Genomic DNA, 24,924 nt, shown 5'->3' with positions numbered 1-24,924 from the left:
GTCAAGTCTGTGATGAGGTGAGGTGGGGTGGTAATGATGACCCCCGGCTAGAAATAGAGAATCAAACCACAGCTCACATGATACTATTTTAATCCATCATATCCCAGGTCAGCCTGTTTTTATGCTGTGTACATGTTACATGTACAGACTAAACATTTTGACATAACCCACTTAAATATATATATATATATATATATATATATATATATATATATATATATATATATATATATATATATATATATATATATATTCTGTTGTACACGAGTTTATAGTTTTGAATATAAATATGGCGGCCATTAGTTCGTGGAGGCGGCACCAGAGGTCTCCATTGCTGTGTTGTTGTTGATCTACTAGTCATCATGTCGGGGACAAGCTACGATCGTGCTATTACTGTCTTCAGCCCTGATGGACATTTATTTCAAGTAGAATATGCACAGGAAGCCGTCAAAAAGGGTTCCACAGCAGTGAGTATCGTCTGTGCAATTATCTTCCGGAAATGTTATGTATTTAATCCGATTTGCCCGGTTCATTGAAGATCATAGTCACAACTATTATGCCGGAGTGGGATATATATGTAAGTTTCATGACCCCGTATACCAAAGATTTTACGATGAAATGTAAGGAAATCCAATTTTTGATTGTTTGATTGATATTTGATGTATCCGCTGTACTTCTCATGGTGGCAAAAGATGTCATTAGGTTGGTTCCCTGGGCTGTTGCCCTGGCTTGAGGTCTAATGCCGGGTGTGCCTCTAGTGGTGCCTTCTAGTGAAGTCCATAAGGAACTTTTTTGATAAAGTTTCAGTTTTACACTTCCACGAATATAACTGTGGAATATACTGGTTTAGGAACACACATCGGAAATAAATGATATAGGTTTAGGGACAGACAGCGCTGAAATAATTAATGAAGTTAGGAGTGCATAATTGCTTATTATTTCACGTCTTGTACTTTTTAGAAGTGATTTACACTAGTAATGAATGTTACATGTTGTAGTGGCAAGAACAAGGAAGATTAGGGAAAGTGTGTGGTTAATGGAAAAGTAAGGGAAACTTGTAGAAATCAGAACTAAGAATACTTCATTTAACCTGTCCCAGCAGCTGAGACTATGTTAATTTTTTATTTTAATCATAATGGCGACTATTTTGACTCCTGTGACATGATTGATGGTTTGCTCGATGGGAAATTCATTAGTTTACAGAACCAGTTTTTGTGCACATTTTTCCTCTAGTTGGTGAACAATCCATATAGCGAACGTTATTCATCATGTCGTAAAAATCAAAACAATTGCCATTAAGATGGTTAATTCTGATGTATACATAAGAAAATAGCATAACTCTTGAAAAGATAAGAGAGGTTTTCAAAGTTTCTGTTGTAAGTATTTCATCTACTATTATGCTAAAAACCTCTTGCTTCCCCCAAGCTTCGTGATATATGTATTAATGAGCATTACTAAGCAATACTATATCATGTCAGCACCAGTTTAGATCTCTTTTTTGTGTAAGTCCATTGATATGCATTTCTTACTGATCCATGAATTGTTTCTCTGGAGACTCTAGAGCAAAATGATTTAGGGATTTGGAAGTAACATATCAGTGGACTCCTTACTTGTACTAAAATTAATATACACCAGAACTACAGTGTTTGGAGCATTTTCTTTTATCTCGTAAAAGATGATTGATTGGTTAGGACTATGAAGATCAGGGAAACTTTGAGGTGGAATAATAGAAAAGATGAAATATGTAAAAAATCAGCGGAAATTCCCCCAGCAGGTTACCATTACTATAGAAATATGGTTCTGATAATGTGGTGAGCCGCTTGGGGCCACATTGAATGACCCCTTGTGGGGAGGCCGGGTACGAATGCCACCAGCTGCTGTCATCTATGATGTTTACATTTTTGACAGTAGGGACATAGTGAAATCACTGGCATGTCTGGCATATTTTCACAGCTGATATAACATTTTGAAGTAAGATATATTTTAATAAAAATGGTAGTTAGGTGAAGGTTTCACTAGTTATGTTGGTTATAGGTTTCATCTCTTGGTACTTAATTTAACCTTTTTTTTATCATAGGCTTCCCCTTTATTATTTATTTATTTATTACATCATGATGAAAAATTATACTGAAAATGATGCAGCATGTCTTAATCTTTTCTCGGAAAAGTAAGGTTGTTTGTATATATTTCTTCCAATCCTGCAAGTTAATTTTGTGGTGTCCCAAAACTGGTACATCATCTCAATGTCAGTGTTTACAACACAATTAAGGATGTATATAAATGATATGCATACTCTCTTGATCCACCCCATGTGAATGGGAATAGTTAAAGGTGATAGATAAAGAAATAGTGGGATCCAGAGAGATGGATAGTTTATGTGAAATGCCAAGTGATAATAGTATTTCAAATACTGACATCAAGATATGTGCTGCTAAACATGTACTGTTGAAAAGTAAGGATTCTCTATTTTATAGGGTAAAAGGAAGCCTGCCTTTCCTGAGATCAGCAAAAATTTTGAAGTGAATATTATTTAAGCTCTCTTGTGTGATGAAAGACCCTTCTCTTAGTGCACTCTTGTTGTATGAATGACCCCTCGTTTCTTTTATCACTCATTATCCAATGACATATATGAATGTTATGGTGAATGCTTTTTGTTACAGCCATGTTAATGGGAATAATGTTAGACATCTGAATGAAGAGATTCGTTCATGACCTTTTTGCTTAATTGCAGCTTTTCTTTTATTTTTATGCCTAAAGATTGACCCTTTTTGTAGGTGGGCGTCAAAGGCAAAGATGTAGTAGTTCTGTGTGTTGAAAAGAAATCAGTTCCAAAGCTGCAAGAAGAACGGACCGTAAGAAAGATTTGTCTTCTTGATGATCATGTACTTATGGCCTTTGCAGGTAAGATGCATAATTGTTATAATTTCAAATGTAGACTTTGAATATAAATCACTAGGAGCTGTTTCTTGAGAGTGAAAACTTTATCTAAATTTTCTGCCTTTGGAATTTGCCAGAATTGATTATTGGATCAATTTCCAGGATTCAGTGTTATTAAAGGAATAGTTGACCATATTGTAGAACATGAGCAAGCAGGAGGGTGAAAGGCGGGCGAGGAATAGAGTGAATTGGATCGATGTGGTATACCGGGGTTGACGTGCTGTCAGTGGATTGAATCAGGGCATGTGAAGCGTCTGGGGTAAACCATGGAAAGTTGTGTGGGGCCTGGATGTGGAAAGGGAGCTGTGGTTTTGGGCATTATTGCATGACAGCTAGAGACTGAGTGTGAACGAATGGGGTCTTTGTTGTCTTTTCCTAGCGCTACCTCGCACACATGAGGGGGGAGGGGGATGGTATTCCATGTGTGGCGAGGTGGCGATGGGAATGAATAAAGGCAGACAGTGTGAATTGTGTGCATGAGTATATATGTATGTGTCTGTGTGTGTATATATATGTGCACATTGAGATGTATAGGTATGTATATTTGCGTGTGTGGACGTGTATGTACATACATGTGTATGGGGGTGGGTTGGGCCATTTCTTTCGTCTGTTTCCTTGCGCTACCTCGCAAACGTGGGAGACAGCGATAAAGCTGATGATACAGCGCTGGTGGCTGATTCATGTGAGAAACAGCAGAAGCTGGTGACTGAGTTTGGTAAAGTGTGTGGAAGAAGAAAGTTAAGAGTAAATGTGAATAAGAGCAAGGTTATTAGGTACAGTAGGGTTGAGGGTCAAGTAAATTGGGAGGTGAGTTTGAATGGAGAAAAACTGGAGGAAGTGAAGTGTTTTAGATATCTGGGAGTGGATCTGGCAGCGGATGGAACCATGGAAGCGGAAGTGGATCATAGGGTGGGGGAGGGGGCGAAAATTCTGGGGGCCTTGAAGAATGTGTGGAAGTCGAGAACATTATCTCGGAAAGCAAAAATGGGTATGTTTGAAGGAATAGTGGTTCCAACAATGTTGTATGGTTGCGAGGCGTGGGCTATGGATAGAGTTGTGCACAGGAGGATGGATGTGCTGGAAATGAGATGTTTGAGGACAATGTGTGGTGTGAGGTGGTTTGATCGAGTGAGTAACGTAAGGGTAAGAGAGATGTGTGGAAATAAAAAGAGCGTGGTTGAGAGAGCAGAAGAGGGTGTTTTGAAGTGGTTTGGGCACATGGAGAGAATGAGTGAGGAAAGATTGACCAAGAGGATATATGTGTCGGAGGTGGAGGGAGCGAGGAGAAGAGGGAGACCAAATTGGAGGTGGAAAGATGGAGTGAAAAAGATTTTGTGTGATCGGGGCCTGAACATGCAGGAGGGTGAAAGGAGGGCAAGGAATAGAGTGAATTGGAGCGATGTGGTATACCGGGGTTGACGTGCTGTCAGTGGATTGAATCAGGGCATGTGAAGCGTCTGGGGTAAACCATGGAAAGCTGTGTAGGTATGTATATTTGCGTGTGTGGACGTATGTATATACATGTGTATGGGGGGGGTTGGGCCATTTCTTTCGTCTGTTTCCTTGCGCTACCTCGCAAACGCGGGAGACAGCGACAAAGTATTAAAAAAAAAAAAAAAAAAGGGCAAATGAGAGTTGGGGTGAGAGAGTATCATTAAATTTTAGGGAGAATAAAAAGATGTTCTGGAAGGAGGTAAATAAAGTGCGTAAGACGAGGGAGCAAATGGGAACTTCAGTGAAGGGCGCAAATGGGGAGGTGATAACAAGTAGTGGTGATGTGAGAAGGAGATGGAGTGAGTATTTTGAAGGTTTGTTGAATGTGTTTGATGATAGAGTGGCAGATATAGGGTGTTTTGGTCGAGGTGGTGTGCAAAGTGCGAGGGTTAGGGAAAATGAGTTGGTAAACAGAGAAGAGGTAGTAAAAGCTTTGCGGAAGATGAAAGCCGGCAAGGCAGCAGGTTTGGATGGTATTGCAGTGGAATTTATTAAAAAAGGGGGTGACTGTATTGTTGACTGGTTGGTAAGGTTATTTAATGTATGTATGACTCATGGTGAGGTGCCTGAGGATTGGCGGAATGCGTGCATAGTGCCATTGTACAAAGGCAAAGGGGATAAGAGTGAGTGCTCAAATTACAGAGGTATAAGTTTGTTGAGTATTCCTGGCAAATTATATGGGAGGGTATTGATTGAGAGGGTGAAGGCATGTACAGAGCATCAGATTGGGGAAGAGCAGTGTGGTTTCAGAAGTGGTAGAGGATGTGTGGATCAGGTGTTTGCTTTGAAGAATGTATGTGAGAAATACTTAGAAAAGCAAATGGATTTGTATGTAGCATTTATGGATCTGGAGAAGGCATATGATAGAGTTGATAGAGATGCTCTGTGGAAGGTATTAAGAATATATGGTGTGGGAGGCAAGTTGTTAGAAGCAGTGAAAAGTTTTTATCGAGGATGTAAGGCATGCGTACGTGTAGGAAGAGAGGAAAGTGATTGGTTCTCAGTGAATGTAGGTTTGCGGCAGGGGTGTGTGATGTCTCCATGGTTGTTTAATTTGTTTATGGATGGGGTTGTTAGGGAGGTGAATGCAAGAGTTTTGGAAAGAGGGGCAAGTGTGAAGTCTGTTGGGGATGAGAGAGCTTGGGAAGTGAGTCAGTTGTTGTTCGCTGATGATACAGCGCTGGTGGCTGATTCATGTGAGAAACTGCAGAAGCTGGTGACTGAGTTTGGTAAAGTGTGTGAAAGAAGAAAGTTAAGAGTAAATGTGAATAAGAGCAAGGTTATTAGGTACAGTAGGGTTGAGGGTCAATTCAATTGGGAGGTGAGTTTGAATGGAGAAAAACTGGAGGAAGTGAAGTGTTTTAGATATCTGGGAGTGGATCTGGCAGTGGATGGAACCATGGAAGCGGAAGTGGATCATAGGGTGGGGGAGGGGGCGAAAATTCTGGGAGCCTTGAAGAATGTGTGGAAGTCGAGAACATTATCTCGGAAAGCAAAAATGGGTATGTTTGAAGGAATAGTGGTTCCAACAATGTTGTATGGTTGCGAGGCGTGGACTATGGATAGAGTTGTGTGCAGGAGGATGGATGTGCTGGAAATGAGATGTTTGAGGACAATGTGTGGTGTGAGGTGGTTTGATCGAGTAAGTAACGTAAGGGTAAGAGAGATGTGTGGAAATAAAAAGAGCGTGGTTGAGAGAGCAGAAGAGGGTGTTTTGAAATGGTTTGGTCACATGGAGAGAATGAGTGAGGAAAGATTGACCAAGAGGATATATGTGTCGGAGGTGGAGGGAACGAGGAGAAGAGGGAGACCAAATTGGAGGTGGAAAGATGGAGTGAAAAAGATTTTGAGTGATCGGGGCCTGAACATGCAGGAGGGTGAAAGGAGGGCAAAGAATAGAGTGAATTGGAGCGATGTGGTATACCGGGGTTGACGTGCTGTCAGTGGATTGAAGCAGGGCATGTGAAGCGTCTGGGGTAAACCATGGAAAGCTGTGTAGGTATGTATATTTGCGTGTGTGGACGTATGTATATACATGTGTATGGGGGGGGGGGGTTGGGCCATTTCTTTCGTCTGTTTCCTTGCACTACCTCGCAAACGCGGGAGACAGCGACAAAGTATAAAAAAAAAAAAAAAAAAAAAAAATATATATGTATATGCTCTGTGGAAGGTATTAAGAATGTATGGTGTGGGAGGCAAGTTGTTAGAAGCAGTGAAAAGTTTTTATCGAGGATGTAAGGCATGTGTACGTGTAGGAAGAGAGGAAAGTGATTGGTTCTCAGTGAATGTAGGTTTGCAGCAGGGGTGTGTGATGTCTCCATGGTTGTTTAATTTGTTTATGGATGGGGTTGTTAGGGAGGTGAATGCAAGAGTTTTGGAAAGAGGGGCAAGTATGAAGTCTGTTGGGTATGAGAGAGCTTGGGAAGTGAGTCAGTTGTTGTTCGCTGATGATACAGCGCTGGTGGCTGATTCATGTGAGAAACTGCAGAAGCTGGTGACTGAGTTTGGTAAAGTGTGTGAAAGAAGAAAGTTAAGAGTAAATGTGAATAAGAGCAAGGTTATTAGGTACAGTAGGGTTGAGGGTCAAGTCAATTGGGAGGTAAGTTTGAATGGAGAAAAACTGGAGGAAGTAAAGTGTTTTAGATATCTGGGAGTGGATCTGGCAGCGGATGGAACCATGGAAGGGGAAGTGGATCATAGGATGGGGGAGGGGGCGAAAATCCTGGGAGCCTTGAAGAATGTGTGGAAGTCGAGAACATTATCTCGGAAAGCAAAAATGGGTATGTTTGAAGGAATAGGGGTTCCAACAATGTTGTATGGTTGCGAGGTGTGGGCTATGGATAGAGTTGTGTGCAGGAGGATGGATGTGCTGGAAATGAGATGTTTGAGGACAATGTGTGGTGTGAGGTGGTTTGATCGAGTAAGTAACGTAAGGGTAAGAGAGACGTGTGGAAATAAAAAGAGCGTGGTTGAGAGAGCAGAAGAGAGTGTTTTGAAATGGTTTGGGCACATGGAGAGAATGAGTGAGGAAGATTGACCAAGAGGATATATGTGTCGGAGGTGGAGGGAACGAGAAGTGGGAGACCAAATTGGAGGTGGAAAGATGGAGTGAAAAAGATTTTGAGTGATCGGGGCCTGAACATGCAGGAGGGTGAAAGGAGGGCAAGGAATAGAGTGAATTGGATCGATGTGGTATACTGGGGTTGACGTGCTGTCAGTGGATTGAATCAGGGCATGTGAAGCGTCTGGGGTAAACCATGGAAAGCTGTGTAGGTATGTATATTTGCGTGTGTGGACGTATGTATATACATGTGCATGGGGGTGGGTTGGGCCATTTCTTTCGTCTGTTTCCTTGTGCTACCTTGCAAACGCGGGAGACAGCGACAAAGCAAAAAAAAAAAATTTATACCTCTGTAATTTGAGCACTCACTCTTATCCCCTTTGCCTTTGTACAATGGCACTATGCACACATTCCGCCAATCCTCAGGCACCTCACCATGAGTCATACATACATTAAATAACCTTACCAACCAGTCAACAATACAGTCACCCCCTTTTTTAATAAATTCCACTGCAATACCATCCAAACCTGCTGCCTTGCCGGCTTTCATCTTCCGCAGAGCTTTTACTACCTCTTCTCTGTTTACCAAATCATTTTCCCTAACCCTCTCACTTTGCACACCACCTCGACCAAAACACCCTATATCTGCCACTCTATCATCAAACACATTCAACAAACCTTCAAAATACTCACTCCATCTCCTTCTCACATCACCACTACTTGTTATCACCTCCCCATTTGCACCCTTCACTGAAGTTCCCATTTGCTCCCTTGTCTTACGCACTTTATTTACCTCCTTCCAGAACATCTTTTTATTCTACCTAAAATTTAATGATACTCTCTCACCCCAACTCTCATTTGCCCTTTTTTTCACCTCTTGCACCTTTCTCTTGACCTCCTGTCTCTTTCTTTTATACATCTCCCACTCAATTGAATTTTTTCCCTGCAAAAATCGTCCAAATGCCTCTCTCTTCTCTTTCACTAATACTTTTACTTCTTCATCCCACCACTCACTACCCTTTCTAATCAACCCACCTCCCACTCTTCTCATGCCACAAGCATCTTTTGCGCAATCCATCACTGATTCCCTAAATACATCCCATTCCTCCCCCACTCCCCTTACTTCCATTGTTCTCACCTTTTTCCATTCTGTACTCAGTCTCTCCTGGTACTTCATCACACAAGTCTCCTTCCCAAGCTCACTTACTCTCACCACCCTCTTCACCCCAACATTCACTCTTCTTTTCTGAAAACCTATACAAATCTTCACCTTAGCCTCCACAAGATAATGATCGGACATCCCTCCAGTTGCACCTCTCAGCACATTAACATCCAAAAGTACTCCTGAAACAGGAGTTGTGGGAGTATGTGATAGAATGTAAGAAAGTAAATACTCGATTGATATGGGTAAAACTGAAAGTTGATGGAGAGAGATGGGTGATTATTGGTGCATATGCACCTGGGCATGAGAAGAAAGATCATGAGAGGCAAGTGTTTTGGGAGCAGCTGAATGAGTGTGTTAGTGGTTTTGATGCACGAGACCGGGTTATAGTGATGGGTGATTTGAATGCAAAGGTGAGTAATGTGGCAGTTGAGGGAATAATTGGTATACATGGGTTGTTCAGTGTTGTAAATGTAAATGGTGAAGAGCTTGTAGATTTATGTGCTGAAAAAGGACTGATGATTGGGAATACCTGGTTTAAAAAGCGAGATATACATAAGTATACTTATGTAAGTAGGAGAGATGGCCAGAGAGCGTTATTGGATTACGTGTTAATTGACAGGCGCGCGAAAAAAAAAATATATATATATATATATATATATATATATATATATATATATATATTGTTCGCTGATGATACAGCGCTGGTGGCTGATTCCTGTGAGAAACTGCAGAAGCTGGTGACTGAGTTTGGTAAAGTGTGTGAAAGAAGAAAGTTAAGAGTAAATGTGAATAAGAGCAAGGTTATTAGGTACAGTAGGGTTGAGGATCAAGTCAATTGGGAGGTAAGTTTGAATGGAGAAAAACTGGAGGAAGTAAAGTGTTTTAGATATGTGGGAGTGGATCTGGCAGCAGAAGGAACCATGGAAGCGGAAGTGGATCATAGGGTGGGGGAGGGGGCGAAAATCTTGGGAGCCTTGAAGAATGTGTGGAAGTCGAGAACATTATCTGGGAAAGCAAAAATGGGTATGTTTGAAGGAATAGTGGTTCCAACAATGTTGTATGGTCGCGAGGCGTAGGCTATGGATAGAGTTGTGCGCAGGAGGATGGATGTGCTGGAAATGAGATGTTTGAGGACAATGTGTGGTGTGAGGTGGTTTGATCGAGTAAGTAACGTAAGGGTGGAAATAAAAAGAGCGTGGTTGAGAGAGCAGAAGAGGGTGTTTTGAAATGGTTTGGGCACATGGAGAGAATGAGTGAGGAAAGATTGACCAAGAGGATATATGTGTCAGAGGTGGATTGAACGAGGAGAAGTGGGAGACCAAATTGGAGGTGGAAAGATGGAGTGAAAAAGATTTTGAGTGATCGGGGCCTGAACATGCAGGAGGGTGAAGGCGGGCAAGGAATAGAGTGCATTGGATCGATGTGGTATACAGGGGTTGACGTGCTGTCAGTGGATTGAATCAGGGCATGTGAAGCGACTATATATATATATATATATATATATATTTTTTTTTTTTTTTTTTTTTTTCATACTATTCGCCATTTCCCGCGATAGCGAGGTAGCGTTAAGAACAGAGGACTGGGCCTTTGAGGGAATATCCTCACCTGGCCCCCTTCTCTGTTCCTTCTTTTGGAAAATTAAAAAAAAAAAAACGAGAGGGGAGGATTTCCAGCCCCCCGCTCCCTTCCCTTTTAGTCGCCTTCTACGACACGCAGGGAATACGTGGGAAGTATTCTTTCTCCCCTATTTCTCTCCTATATATATATATATATATATATATATATATATATATATATATATATATATATATATATATTCCTATGAGTCCATATGGACTCAAAGGAATATAGTTGATCAGGCGCAAAATTGTGATCCTTTCCAAGTTTTGCGGGGCCTGGATGTGGAAAGGGAGCTGTGGTTTCGGTGCATTATAAATGACCGCTAGAGACTTGAGTGTGAATGAATGTGGCCTTTGTTGTCTTTTCCTAGCGCTGCCTCGCGCACATGTGGGTGGGGAGGGGGTTGTCATTTCATGTGTGGCGGGATGGCGACGAGAATGAATAAAGGCAGCAAATATGAATTATGTACATGTGTATATATGTATATGTCTGTGTACGTATATATATGTATACGTTGAGATGTATAGGTATGTATATGTGCGTGTGTGGACGTGTGTATGTGGGTGGGTTGGGCCATTCTTTCGTCTGTTTCCTTGCGCTACCTCGCTAACGCGGGAGACAGCGACAAAGTAAAATAAATAAATAAAATGAATATGATTAATACGTTTTGTTGCTTCGGGTTTTTAATCTTGCCCAGTAATTATGTTGTTTTAGTATGAATACTGTTTCCCCTTTTAGAGAGTTGTGCGTAGGAGGGTGGATGTGCTGGAAATGAGATGTATGAGGACAATATGTGGTGTGAATGAGATGTATGAGGACAATATGTGGTGTGAGGTGGTTTGATCGAGTAAGTAATGTGAGGGTAAGAGAGATGTGTGGAAATAAAGAGTGTGGTTTAGAGAGCAGAAGAGGGTGTTTTGAAATGATTTGGTCACATGGAGAGAATGAGTGAGGAAAGATTGACCAAGAGGATATATGTGTCAGAGGTGGAGGGAACGAGAAGTGGGAGACCAAAAATTGGAGGTGGAAAGATGGAGTGAAAAAGATTTTGAGTGATCGGGGCCTGAACATGCAGGAGGGTGAAAGGCGTGCAAGGAATAGAGTGAATTGGAACGATGTGGTATACCGGGGTTGACGTGCTGTCAATGGATTGAACCAGGGCATGTGAAGCGTCTGGGGTAGACCATGGAAAGTTTTATGGGGCCTGGATGTGGAAAGGGAGCTGTGGTTTCAGTGCAGTATTACATGACAGCTAGAGACCGAGTGTGAGCGAATGGGGCCTTTGTTGTCTTTTCCTAGCGCTACCTCGCACACATGAGGGGGAGGGGGTTGTTATTCCATGTGTGGCGAGGTGGCGATGGGAATGAATAATGGCAGACAGTATGAATTATGTACATGTGTATATATGTATATGTCTGTGTATATATATATATATATGTATACATTGAGATGTATAGGTATGTATATTTGCGTGTGTGGACGTGTATGTATGTACATGGGTATGTGGGTGGGTTGGGCCATTCTTTCATCTGTTTCTTTGCGCTACCTTGTTAACGCAGGACACAGCGACAAAGCAAAATAGTATGAATACACTGGAGTGACAGATTATCACTATATTTAAATTATGTGGGCAATGTTTGATGATAGGAAGACAACCTGTGATGTGGGGAAATTGATTGGAAGAGTACAGGGGGGAGAGAAAGGGGAGAAGAATGTGTGGAATGGAGTATGCAAGGGTGGCATGTAAGGACAGGGATAACTGGAGACTTTTGCTGTGGCCAACCCCTTGATGGGAGTTCTTAGAGGAAAGTGGCATCTGATATATAGATAGATAGATGGAGAGTTACTATGATTGAGATATAGCTTAGTTTGATATTTATTTTCTTGGTTAAGGAAAAAGAAACTGATAGATATTGTAATAGCTCAAGGAGATTGTACAGAGTGATGGTCATGTGACATTAATGTATTGTTACCAGTACAAATGTAATACACCTCTTGTGCAAAACAGTTATGTGAGAATGAAATGATGAACTGCAAAATTGAGTGTATTGCAAAAAGACTAATTTGACTGCATGGTTTGTTTGTTGGTAGATTTCGTAATTGTTACGAACACAACTTTGTATTATTTGTTGTTTAAATCCGTTGGTTCTGCATGACTGTTGATCTGGAGGACTATATTTGCTATATTCAGGCTTATACTGGTAAGAGATTAATGATCACGCCAATTCTCAGTCAGTCTCACTTGCACAATTTAAACAAGGCCACAGCCATTCACCACCATGTTACCATATTAAAAGGACTATAATTACTGAGCAGGATTAAAATTGAAGCAAAAAATTAAGAATTGTGAACGTAATATTTCAGGGCACATAACACTCAAGTGAACTACTTCTTTGAGTATGAGCATTTATTCCTGTACATTTTTTGTGTTGGGAAACTGACAGGAGGATACTTTATTTTCTGTTTAGGACTGACTGCTGATGCACGTATCTTGGTAAACCGAGCTCGTGTTGAGTGCCAGTCTCACAAACTCACTGTATATAACACTCAAGTGAACTACTTCTTTGAGTATGAGCATTTATTCCTGTACATTTTTTGTGTTGGGAAACTGACAGGAGGATACTTTATTTTCTGTTTAGGACTGACTGCTGATGCACGTATCTTGGTAAACCGAGCTCGTGTTGAGTGCCAGTCTCACAAACTCACTGTAGAAGATCCTGTTACCCTAGAATACATCACCAGGTAAGGCATATTGAAATTATTAGTTTAATGCTTATTACTGCATTAATTTGATCCAGTGAAATATAAGAATCAAGATCCCAACATATGAGTGGCCAAATTTCCAGATGGAGTGATATCTGAACTTTTTCCATTAATTCTAGAACATGTAATAAAACTAGGGAAAGTCAGCAAAGAATTATTGTGAAGAACCACATTGAACATTTGAGCTGGGGTTAGAGGATTTAAATGCACGACTAGAAACATTAAACTGCAAAAAAATCACTTAAAACAAAGCTATCAGAACAATCACTTGTTACCTAACAACCACTGAAATTCAGTGCCTGTATAATGAAACAAAAATACTTCCTCTAAAGGCTTACTATATTATGCTTGGTGCCCAGTTCTTTGCAATATCACTAGCCCCCTTCCTACCAAACCACAACATAAGCAGCCACCAATTCCTAAGTAGAAACAAAAGACTTCTCACTTTAGCATCCTAAACTTGCAGATCCCCAATACTTTGACAAACATGACATTGACAGAACACATCATACATTAAAGACAACAAGCAGTGAACCTGTGCCCCCCAAAATGCATTCTTAAGTACTACCTCTAGATATGTATGCATCTGAAATTAAACTCCCCAGACATGTACATCACTCATCTTTATAACACTACAAACACCAGTTTGACTTATTACAGAACTTTTCATGCCCAAGATGCAGCTAACATTCTGGAGACTGACACATACTTCATAATTATCCTACACAAACTTCACACATTACAACACTTCTTGACACTGTTGTCCAACCCAGTAGATGTGGCCAGCTTCCTTTGAACTGAAGTAGCTCCATAAATGAAGTTTTAGGGGAAGGAAGGTAAGAATGTAAATATATATAAAATATTTATATATTAGCACTGAAGGCTAGGAAGGGGCACTGGAGTTCACTAGTTATGGGGACTGATTGCTGTGGCCACCCCCTTGAGGGAGTTCCAGTTGGGACTGGCATCAAGAGGTATAGATAGATAGATATGTTTAACATGAATTTTTAAACTAAATCCTCTCATAAACAAATACTTTAGTGATGTACCGTGTTTCAGATTCATTGCTACTTTAAAGCAGCGTTACACACAAAGCAATGGACGTCGACCATTTGGAACATCATGCTTAATTGCTGGTTTTGATATGGATGGAACTCCTCACCTGTACTTGACAGATCCTTCTGGCACATACACAGAATGGATGGTAAGTTTCTTCGTACTTGTGCCTTTTTATTTTGATTTTGCCTGTTTCATGGCTGCCATCTTTAAGTGTATTGAAGGGGATTTTATATAATCCTCGTCCTATGAAGTCTCACTGAATGTGTTTTCTGTGTATTTCAGCTTGGTTTACAGTATCTTCATCCGAGGAAGATATATTGAACCTAAAACATTTCAGAAATTTAAAACCAGTCTCAGACTTGCTTTTTATTGTCATCATCTACTTAGTCTTTAAACTACCTTTACTGTATATACCTCAAAGTCATAGCAGCAAGACCCATTACTCCAGGCTGGTAATGTGCTGGGAATAAAAGAAGAATGAGAAAGATACAGTATAAAAGTATATACCAAATAATCATAGCTGTTTGTTTGCATATTAAGGTACACTTGTATTGATGTGCTGCCAGGGCATGCCATATGGAGCTGTCAGTGGCTATATTTGGGATTAGTATATTTTGAATTTTATTCATCAGTGCCTTACATAGGGGAAGTTTTGTGATTGTTTTTCTATCTTGTTATTTCTATATGTGGTATTTGATTAACTTTTGAAGCCTGCTTTTCAGTTTCAGTAAGACATTTATTATATCAATAAAGTATTAGCATGTGTTAGTGTGGAAGCATGTTGTCCAGGAGAATTCATGGTATGTATTTTAAGTTTTCTAACCCATTATAGTGCTATTGGCATACACTGTCTATAGAAAAGTCACATTTGTAATGACCTAGAAAAGTCACATTTGTAGTGACCCAGGATTAACTTTCCTCCCTTTTCTTCATTCCAAAAAGTGTTAATTTTTGCACACACAAGATACAGAGTATGCAGTGTAAAATCCATTGAATGTATAGGAAAATATTGTCATTTATTATTTTTTATTGATTCTACAAGGCCAATGCTACTGGGCGAAGTGCTAAAACTGTCCGGGAGTTCTTGGAGAAGCATTATTCAGAAGAGGCTGTATCTACAGAAGAAGCAGCCATCAAGTTGGTAGTGCGAGCCCTTCTGGAAGTGGTTCAGTCAGGGGCCAAGAATGTAGAGGTGGCAATCATGAAACCTAACCAGCCAATGAGGGTAAGTAATTTGGCTTACTTCTCAATATGAGATTATTAATGCCTTAGGTCTTCGTGTTAGACCAAGAAATGGTAGTGGAAAAATGTTGTGTTGGAAATAGCGTGCATGTGATGCACATTCAAATATACAATAAAAAGTAGCATTGTTAGTCCATAGATGATTCATTTTAGAGTTTTTTAGTAATGTAGTAAAAAACTAGTAGGTAGTAGTTAGTAGGCAGCCAACAACCTGGGAGGTAAATTACCAATACTACCCGCCTGGGTATCAGGAGATTTAGTGACATGTGCTTAGTGAGCCAGCACTTCAGTGGTTTGTCAAGTTGCACTTCTCTGATCCAGGTAGCTGTCTTTTCTTTCTGCCTCTTTAACATGTGGACTACTGGCATTGTGTCCACAAGCATACAATCTCTCCTTATCGTATGTAATACTTGACAACACTTGACAACAGCTCATTCTTCATAACTATTTTTCTGCAGTGACCACTATGTTCTAGCCCTGCCTTTTGGCAAAATAGTAGGAGCAGTAGATAGAAATATTAGGTAGTAAGATTTAGGCAGGAGCATTAGGTAGTAACATTTAAGTAGAATAGTAGGTAGGAACATTAGATAGTAGTCATTAGGAGTATTAGGTAGGAGCCTACGCAATCACTGCACTAGATTAGCCCCCAGCCAGTAGCCTGTTAAGGGTGAGGCACTAAAGGCTAAGAAGCAGCACTGGAGTTCTTTAGTTATGGAGAAACTGTTGCCATGGCCACCCCTTTGAGGGAGTTCCATTTGGGACAGGCATCAGAGATGTAAATAGAAATTAGGATTTTTTCTTTTTTTAGCTAATACAAAACAGGCAATTGAATGCTGTGATCCAAGCCCATTTCATTCATGTGCTGTCAGTGGACTGAATCAGGGCATGTGAAGCATCACAGGTAAGCCATGGAAAGGTCTCTGGGTCCTGGATGTAGATAGGGAGCTGTGCTTTCGATGCATTACACATGACTGCTAGTGAGTTGATGTGAGCACATGGGGCTATTCTTTTGTCTGTTACTCGCAGTACCTTGCTGATCCAGGGGGCAGCGATCAGGTGTGGGCGAGGAGAAAAGAATGTATAAGTTATTATTTTTTATTTCATGAATTTGTGCTTTTTCCTGTGGGGTGGCATTAGGAATGGATGACAGCGAGCTGGTTTGAATATGTACATGTATATGTGTGGAAATGGATACAAATGTGATACAAATGGATTTGTATGTAGCATTTATGGATCTGGAGAAGGCATATGATAGAGTTGATAGAGATGCTCTGTGGAAGGTATTAAGAATATATGGTGTGGGAGGCAAGTTGTTAGAAGCAGTGAAAAGTTTTTATCGAGGATGTAAGGCATGTGTACGCGTAGGAAGAGAGGAAAGTGATTGGTTCTCAGTGAATGTAGGTTTGCGGCAGGGGTGTGTGATGTCTCCATGGTTGTTTAATTTGTTTATGGATGGGGTTGTTAGGGAGGTGAATGCAAGAGTTTTGGAAAGAGGGGCAAGTATGAAGTCGGTTGGGGATGAGAGAGCTTGGGAAGTGAGTCAGTTGTTCGCTGATGATACAGCGCTGGTGGCTGATTCATGTGAGAAACTGCAGAAGCTGGTGACTGAGTTTGGTAATGTGTGTGAAAGAAGAAGTTAAGAGTAAATGTGAATAAGAGCAAGGTTATTAGGTACAGTAGGGTTGAGGGTCAAGTCAAATGGGAGGTGAGTTTGAATGGAGAAAAACTGGAGGAAGTAAAGTGTTTTAGATATCTGGGAGTGGATCTGGCAGCGGATGGAACCATGGAAGCGGAAGTGGATCATAGGGTGGGGGAGGGGGCGAAAATTCTGGGAGCCTTGAAGAATGTGTGGAAGTCGAGAACATTATCTCGGAAAGTAAAAATGGGTATGTTTGAAGGAATAGTGGTTCCAACAATGTTGTATGGTTGCGAGGCGTGGGCTATGGATAGAGTTGTGCGCAGGAGGATGGATGTGCTGGAAATGGGATGTTTGAGGACAATGTGTGGTGTGAGGTGGTTTGATCGAGTAAGTAACGTAAGGGTAAGAGAGATGTGTGGAAATAAAAAGAGCGTGGTTGAGAGAGCAGAAGAGGGTGTTTTGAAATGGTTTGGGCACATGGAGAGAATGAGTGAGGAAAGATTGACCAAGAGGATATATGTGTCGGAGGTGGAGGGAACGAGGAGAAGAGGGAGACCAAATTGGAGGTGGAAAGATGGAGTGAAAAAGATTTTGTGTGATCGGGGCCTGAACATGCAGGAGGGTGAAAGGAGGGCAAGGAATAGAGTGAATTGGAGCGATGTGGTATACCGGGATTGACGTGCTGTCAGTGGATTGAATCGGGGCATGTGAAGCGTCTGGGGTAAACCATGGAAAGTTGTGTAGGTATGTATATTTGCGTGTGTGGACGTATGTATATACATGTGTATGGGGGTGGGTTGGGCCATTTCTTTCGTCTGTTTCCTTGCGCTACCTCGCAAACGTGGGAGACAGCGACAAAGCAAAAAAAAAAAAAAAAATATGTGTGGAAGGCGAGAACATTATCTCTAAAAGCAAAAATGGGTATATTTGAAGGAATAGTGGTTCCAACAATGTTATATTGCAGTGGATTTATTAAAAAAAAAGGGGGGGGGGTGACTGTGTTGTTGATTGGTTGGTAAGGATATTCACTGTATGTTTGGTTCATGGTGAAGTGCCTGAGGATTGGCAGAATGCATGCATAGTGCCATTGTACAAAGGCAAAGGGGATAAAGATGAGTGTTCAAATTACAGTGGCATAAGTTTGTTGAGTATTCTTGGGAAATTATATGGAAGGGTATTGATTGAGAGGGTAAAGGCACGTACAGAGCATCAGATTGGGGAAGAGCAGTGTTGTTTCACAAGTGGTAGAGGATGTGTGGATCAGGTGTTTGCCTTGAAAAATGTATGTGAGAAATACTTAGAAAAACAGATAGATTTGTATGTAGCATTTATGGATGTGGAGAAGGCATATGATAGGTGGATAGAGATGCTTTGTGGAAGGTTTTAAGAGTATATGGTGTGGGAGGTAAGTTGCTGGAAGCAGTGAGAAGTTTTTACCAAGGATGTAAGGCATGTGTACTAGTAGGAAGAGAGGAAAGTGATTGGTTCCCAGTGAATGTTGGTTTGTGGCAAGGGGTATGTGATGTCTCCATGGTTGTTTAATTTGTTTATGTTTGGGGTGATTAGGGAGGTGAATGCAAGAGTTTTAGAGAGAGGGGCAAGTATGCAATCTGTTCTGGATGAGAGGGCTTGAGAAGCAAGTCAGTTGTTGCTTGCTGACGACACAGCATTGGTGGCTGATTTGGGTGAGAAATTGTAGAAGTTGGTGACTGAGTTTGGTAAAGTGTGTGAAAGAAGAAAGTTGAGAGTAAATGTGAATAAGAGCAAGGTTATTAGGTTCAGTAGGGTTGAGGGACAAGTTAATTAGGAGGTAAGTTTGAATGGAGAAAAACTGGAGGAAGTGAAGTGTTTTAGATATCTGGGAGTGGACTTAACAGCAGATGGAACCATGGAAGCAGAAGTGAGTCACAGGGTGGGGGAGGGGGCAAAGGTTCTGGGGGCATTGAAGAATGTGTGGAAGGCAAGAACATTATCTTGGAGAGCAAAAATGGGTATGTTTGAAGGAATAGTGGTTCCAACAATGTTATATGGTAGCGAGGCATGGGCTATAGATAGGATTGTGCGGAGGAGGGTGGAGGTGTTGGAAATGAAATGTTTGAGGACAATACGTGGTGTGAGGTGGTTTGATCGAGTAAGTAATGAAAGGGTAAAAGAGATGTGTGGTAATAAAAAGAGTGGTTAAGAGACCAGAAGAGGGTGTGTTGAGGTTGTTTGGACACATGGAGAGAATGAGTGAGGAAAGATTGACAAAGAGGATATGTGTGTCAGAGGTGGATGGAAGAAGCGGAAAACCAAATTGGAGGTGGAAGGATGACTTGAAAAAAATTTTTAGTGATCGGGGCCTGAACATACAGGAGGGTGAAAGGCGTGCAAGGAATAGAGTGAATTGGAACGATGTGGTATACTGGGGAGGACATGCTGTCAGTGGATTGAAACAGGGCATGTGAAGTGTCTGCAGTAAACCATGGAAAGGTCTGTGGGGCCTGGATGTGGAAAGGGAGCTGGGTTTCAGCGCATTATACATGACAGCTAGAGACTGAGTGTGAATGAATGTGGCCATTTTGTCTGTTCCTGGCGCTACCTCAGTGGGGGGCAGGGGGGATGCTATTTCCTGTGTTGTGGGGTCGCGACGGGAATGGATGAAGGCAGCAAGTATAAATATGTATATATGTTTATGTCTGTGTATGTACATGTATGTATATGGTGAAATATATATGTATGTATATGTGCATGGGTCTGATGCTCTGTACATGCCTTCACCCTCTCAATCAATACCCTCCCATATAATTTACCAGGAATACTCAGTAAACTTATACCTCTGTAATTTGAGCACTCACTCTTATCCCCTTTGCCTTTGTACAATGGCACTATGCAAGCATTCCGCCAATCCTCAGGCACCTCACCATAAATCATACATACATTAAATAACCATGCCAACCAGCCAACAATACAGTCACCCCCTTTTTTAATAAATTCCACTGCAATACCATCCAAACCTGCTGCCTTGCCAGCTTTCATCTTCCACAAAGCTTTCAGAAGTTTTCAGAAGTGGTAGAGGATGTGTGGATCAGGTGTTTGCTTTGAAGAATGTATGTGAGAAATACTTAGAAAAGCAAATGGATTTGTATGTAGCATTTATGGATCTGGAGAAGGCATATGATAGAGTTGATAGAGATGCTCTGTGGAAGGTACTAAGAATATATGGTGTGGGAGGCAAGTTGTTAGAAGCAGTGAAAAGTTTTTATCGAGGATATAAGGCATGTGTACGTGTAGGAAGAGAGGAAAGTGATTGGTTCTCAGTGAATGTAGGTTTGCGGCAGGGGTGTGTGATGTCTCCATGGTTGTTTAATTTGTTTATGGATGGGGTTGTTAGGGAGGTGAATGCAAGAGTTTTGGAAAGAGGGGCAAGTATGCAATCTGTTGGGGATGAGAGAGCTTGGGAAGTGAGTCAGTTGTTGTTCGCTGATGATACAGCGCTGGTGGTTCATTCATGTGAGAAACTGCAGAAGCTGGTGACTGAGTTTGGTAAAGTGTGTGAAAGAAGAAAGTTAAGAGTAAATGTGAATAAGAGCAAGGTTATTGTTATTAGGTACAGTAGGGTTAAGGGTCAGGTCAATTGGGAGGTAAGTTTGAATGGAGAAAAACTGGAGGAAGTAAAGTGTTTTAGATATCTGGGAGTGGATCTGGCAGTGGATGGAACCATGGAAGCAGAAGTGAATCATAGGGTGGGGGAGGGGGCGAAAATCCTGGGAGCCTTGAAGAATGTGTGGAAGTCAAGAACATTATCTTGGAAAGCAAAAATGGGTATGTTTGAAGGAATAGTGGTTCCAACAATGTTGTATGGTTGCGAGGCGTGGGCTATGGATAGAGTTGTGTGCAGGAGGGTGGATGTGCTGGAAATGAGATGTTTGAGGACAATGTGTGGTGTGAGGTGGTTTGATCGAGTAAGTAATGTAAGGGTAAGAGAGAGGTGTGGAAATAAAAAGAGCGTGGTTGAGAGAGCAGAAGAGGGTGTTTTAAAATGGTTTGGGCACATGGAGAGAATAAGTGAGGAAAGATTGACCAAGAGAATATATGTGTCGGAGGTGGAGGGAACGAGGAGAAGTGGGAGACCAAATTGGAGGTGGAAAGATGGAGTGAAAAAGATTTTGAGTGATAGGGGTCTGAACATGCAGGAGGGTGAAAGACAGGCAAGGAATAGAGTGAATTAGAACGATGTGGTATACCGGGTTCGACGTGATGTCAGTGGATTGAATCAGGGCATGTGAAGCATCTGGGGTAAACCATGGAAAGTTCTGTGGGGCCTGGATGTGGAAAGGGAGCTGTGGTTTCAGGCATCATTACATGACTGCTAGAGAATGAGTGTGAACGAATGGGGCCTTTGTTGTCTTTTCCTAGCGCTACCTTGCACACATGAGGGGGAGGGGGTTGTTATTCCATGTGTGGCGAGGTGGCGATGGGAATAAATAAAGGCAGACTATGAATTATGTACATGTGTATATATGTATATGTCTGCGTGTGTATATATATATATATATATATATATATATATATATATATATATATATATATGTGTGTGTGTGTGTGTACATTGAGATGTATAGGTATGTATATTTGCGTGTGTGGACGTGTATGTATATACATGTGTATGGGGGTGGGTTGGGCCATTTCTTTCACCTGTTTCCTTGCGCTACCTCGCAAACGCGGGAGACAGCGACAAAGCAAAATAAAAAATGTGCATGTGTGGGCCTTTATGTGTATACATGTCTATGTAGGTGGGTTGAGCCATCCTCGTCTGTTTCCTTGCATTACCTCACTGACACGGAAGACTGCGGTTAAGTATGTATGTATATGTCTGTATATATATATATATATATATATATATATATATATATATATATATATATATATATATACGTTGAAATGTATAGTTATGTATATGTACATATATGTGTATACACGTGTATGTGGGTGGGTTGGGCCATTCTTTCGTCTGTTTCCTTGTGCTGCCTTGCTGGTGCCTGAGATGGCGAGAAAGTTTAATAAAAATAAAATATATTTGTATGTGTGTGTGCATATTGTATATACATGTGTATGTGAGCAGATGTGCCTTTATTTGTCTGTTTCCTGGCACTACCTTGCTAACACAGGAAGCAATCAAGTATAATATAGTAATAATTTATACATTTATTTATCATAGCCTAAGCCAGATATCTACTTCATCAGTCAATCCCTAGGCGAGGATGAACAGTTGGATTAAGTGTAGACCCACTGCAGTAACCAGTATTTGAACTTTTGTGCTTAACCTTAAGGCCTGTCTACACGAGCGGGCCTGATCGGCGGGTTTGCCCGTTAACGGGCAAATTCTGGCAGGCCTGCCCATGAATGTTGTCCACACGACCGAAGTGATGAACAGCCAGGCCTGCCCGACGATGTTGCCAGTAGCGGGTGGAGTGCGGTACGAGAACCATGGTGCCTAGCATTGTCAAGAAAAAGATTTTGTGCTCTATGATAATAGTCTTGTGTCTCAAGAAGAAAAAGAAGAAAAGGATATGGTGTAAAGATTGGTTAAAGAAAAGAAGTATGTTTGGAAGCACTGCAACAATATGCTTCATGAACTACAAAGTAGTGAGGAATACGACTTCAGAAATTACCTGAGGATGAGTGTAAGCACTTTTTACATCTTGTTATCAAAGGTGGAGCCATACATAGTGAAGAAAGACACAGTTATGAGAAACAGCATTACAGCAGAAGCTCGTCTGGAAGCAACTCTGCGATTTTTAGCTAGTGGGTCTACTTATTCAGCTTCACATTCCATAAACATGGATTCTTACGATAAAGGTCAATCAAAGTACTTGTAAGTGCTTTAGACCAAAAAATTGTTGGTGGCTCACTAGAGTTATCCTGGGCTACCATCGTTAAATGTTCACTGTGCTACTATGCCGTGGGATGTGGATGAAGGCCCGCTGTGGGTTCACGATATTATCTTGCGTCTGGCAGGGTAGAAACTCCAGCTACCGGGCACCAGCTCAGTGATTTGGCTCGGCGGGCTGTCGGGCAATTTGATCGTTTGCCCGTCAAATATGCCCGTTAACGGGCAAGCCCGCCGATCAGGCCCGTTCGTGTAGACAGGCCTTTAGATAAATGGCCTGTAAATGGAGCATGGTTAGCAACACTTTCATCTCATTCCTCCTCTCTGTATTCCATCACCAAAATTTCTTTTACATTTTGGCCTTTGATGATATCTTAATGTTGAAATCCTTGCAGTATTGCACAAAAAATATGTAAATTGATGTCCATAGCATGCTGCTGCCTAACAGACATGTCTGTAGCACCAAAAGTGTTATGAACATTATGGGATACAAAATCATGTCCTCTCCAATAAATTAGCTATTCCTGCTTTCTGGCAGCCTGCAGAGTTGTATCCCAAATATTGCAAAATCAATACCAACAAAAGTTGTGTATCTGGGTTGAACTTGATTTATCCCCTGTAAATGAAACAGGTGATAATAATGGAATATGATTTCTGTATGACCTTAGCTGTTGATGTAGCAGATAATTTTTGTGAGAAAGATTTACTCTACCATCATAGTATTGTAAAATCAACATGTCATATAAGTACCACATTTTTAGATGAAAAGCAGATTCGTATAATCTTGTACATAATTTTGTTATATAATTGGTTTCGTCATCCTATTACATTTTGTATATGCTTGCTTTATGTTTGGTGTATTTGCAGATGCTGGACATTGGCAGCCTTGAAAAGATTGTTGCAGAAATTTCTTTTACATTTTGGCCTTTGATGATTTAATGTTGAAATCCTTGCAGTATTGCACAAAAAATATGTAGATTGATGTCCATAGCATGCTGCTGCCTAACAGACATGTCTGTAGCACCAAAAGTGTTATGAACATTATGGGATACAAAATCATGTCCTCTCCAATAAATTAGCTATTCCTGCTTTCTGGCAGCCTGCAGAGTTGTATCCCAAATATTGCAAAATCAATACCAACAAAAGTTGTGTATCTGGGTTGAACTTGATTTATCCCCTGTAAATGAAACGGGTGATAATAATGGAATATGATTTCTGTATGACCTTAGGCTGTTGATGTAGCAGATAATTTTTATGAGAAAGATTTACTCTACCATCATAGTATTGTAAAATCAACATGTCATATAAGCATCACATTTTTAGATGAAAAGCAGATTCGTATAATCTTGTACATAATTTTGTTATATAATTGGTTTCGTCATCCTATTACATTTTGTATATGCTTGCTTTATGTTTGGTGTATTTGCAGATGCTGGACATTGGCAGCCTTGAAAAGATTGTTGCAGAAATTGAAAAGGAAAAAGAAGAAGAAGCAGAGAAAAAGAAACAGAAGAAATAGATAATCTATTTATAATATTTAGCAATATGATTTACTGTATGGTTGATTGCTGATGCTCTTTCATTTTTAATAAATTGTAATTGAATACAAAAATGCATTTTCTTCCTTGCCAATAAAGAAATGCTATAACTATGTTTCAGTATCCATTTTTTGTTAATCACTTCAAAATATATTGCTAAGAGGTTAGTAAGAAGACTTTTTTAATATATTTAATACCCAATTGCTTTTCCCACCTTACTGATGTATAAATAATCCAAAACCAGAGCCTAACATTCACATCCAAGCCTCACAAACTACTGCATTCTTTACCATTGCTGCTTCCTGTGCCCTGATTCAGCCCAACGACAATACGTCTCCCCATACATACTACAATGATCAAATCCTTATCCTCTGCATGCTGTTCACCCTCCTGAAAGTTTGGACCCAATACCACAAAGCTTCTTTTATCCATCCATCCATCTCTTCAGTCAACCCCCTTCCACTTCTAACAGAAAGATCTAATGTTAGTTACGGCCTGTCCTTTTATCTCAACCACTTTAACACATTGTCAAGT

The 24,924-nt window shown here is 40.8% G+C and overlaps 2 protein-coding genes across 3 annotated transcripts in view; one reads left to right on the top strand and one right to left on the bottom strand.

Annotated features, from left to right (window-relative positions):
• Window positions 1-310: 310 nt before the first annotated feature.
• Prosalpha4 (proteasome alpha4 subunit) lies at window positions 311-24,500 on the top strand. Of its 2 annotated transcripts, none has more exons than XM_071658367.1 (6): window positions 311-467; window positions 2,775-2,901; window positions 12,917-13,019; window positions 14,100-14,244; window positions 15,142-15,324; window positions 24,282-24,500. In XM_071658367.1, exons 1-6 carry the CDS (start codon window positions 363-365, stop codon window positions 24,369-24,371), a joined length of 753 nt encoding a protein of 250 aa, XP_071514468.1. In that variant the 5' UTR covers window positions 311-362; the 3' UTR covers window positions 24,372-24,500. The 2 variants fall into 2 exon arrangements, with proteins under 2 accessions (XP_071514468.1, XP_071514469.1); XM_071658368.1 differs by having other exon boundaries at window positions 23,720-24,321.
• The window catches only part of Strump (WASH complex subunit strump), a 69,628-nt gene continuing 67,023 nt past the window's right edge, over window positions 22,320-24,924 (bottom strand). Inside the window, exon 23 of the mRNA XM_071658365.1 lies at window positions 22,320-22,456. The gene's annotated coding sequence lies outside the window, so the exon portion shown is untranslated. The remainder of the gene's footprint in view (window positions 22,457-24,924) is intronic.

Source organism: Panulirus ornatus, chromosome 66 (assembly GCF_036320965.1).
Source record: "Panulirus ornatus isolate Po-2019 chromosome 66, ASM3632096v1, whole genome shotgun sequence".
Taxonomy (NCBI): domain Eukaryota; kingdom Metazoa; phylum Arthropoda; class Malacostraca; order Decapoda; family Palinuridae; genus Panulirus; species Panulirus ornatus.
Note: the sequence above shows the minus strand (reverse complement) of the source record. Positions and strands in the feature narration are given on the sequence as shown.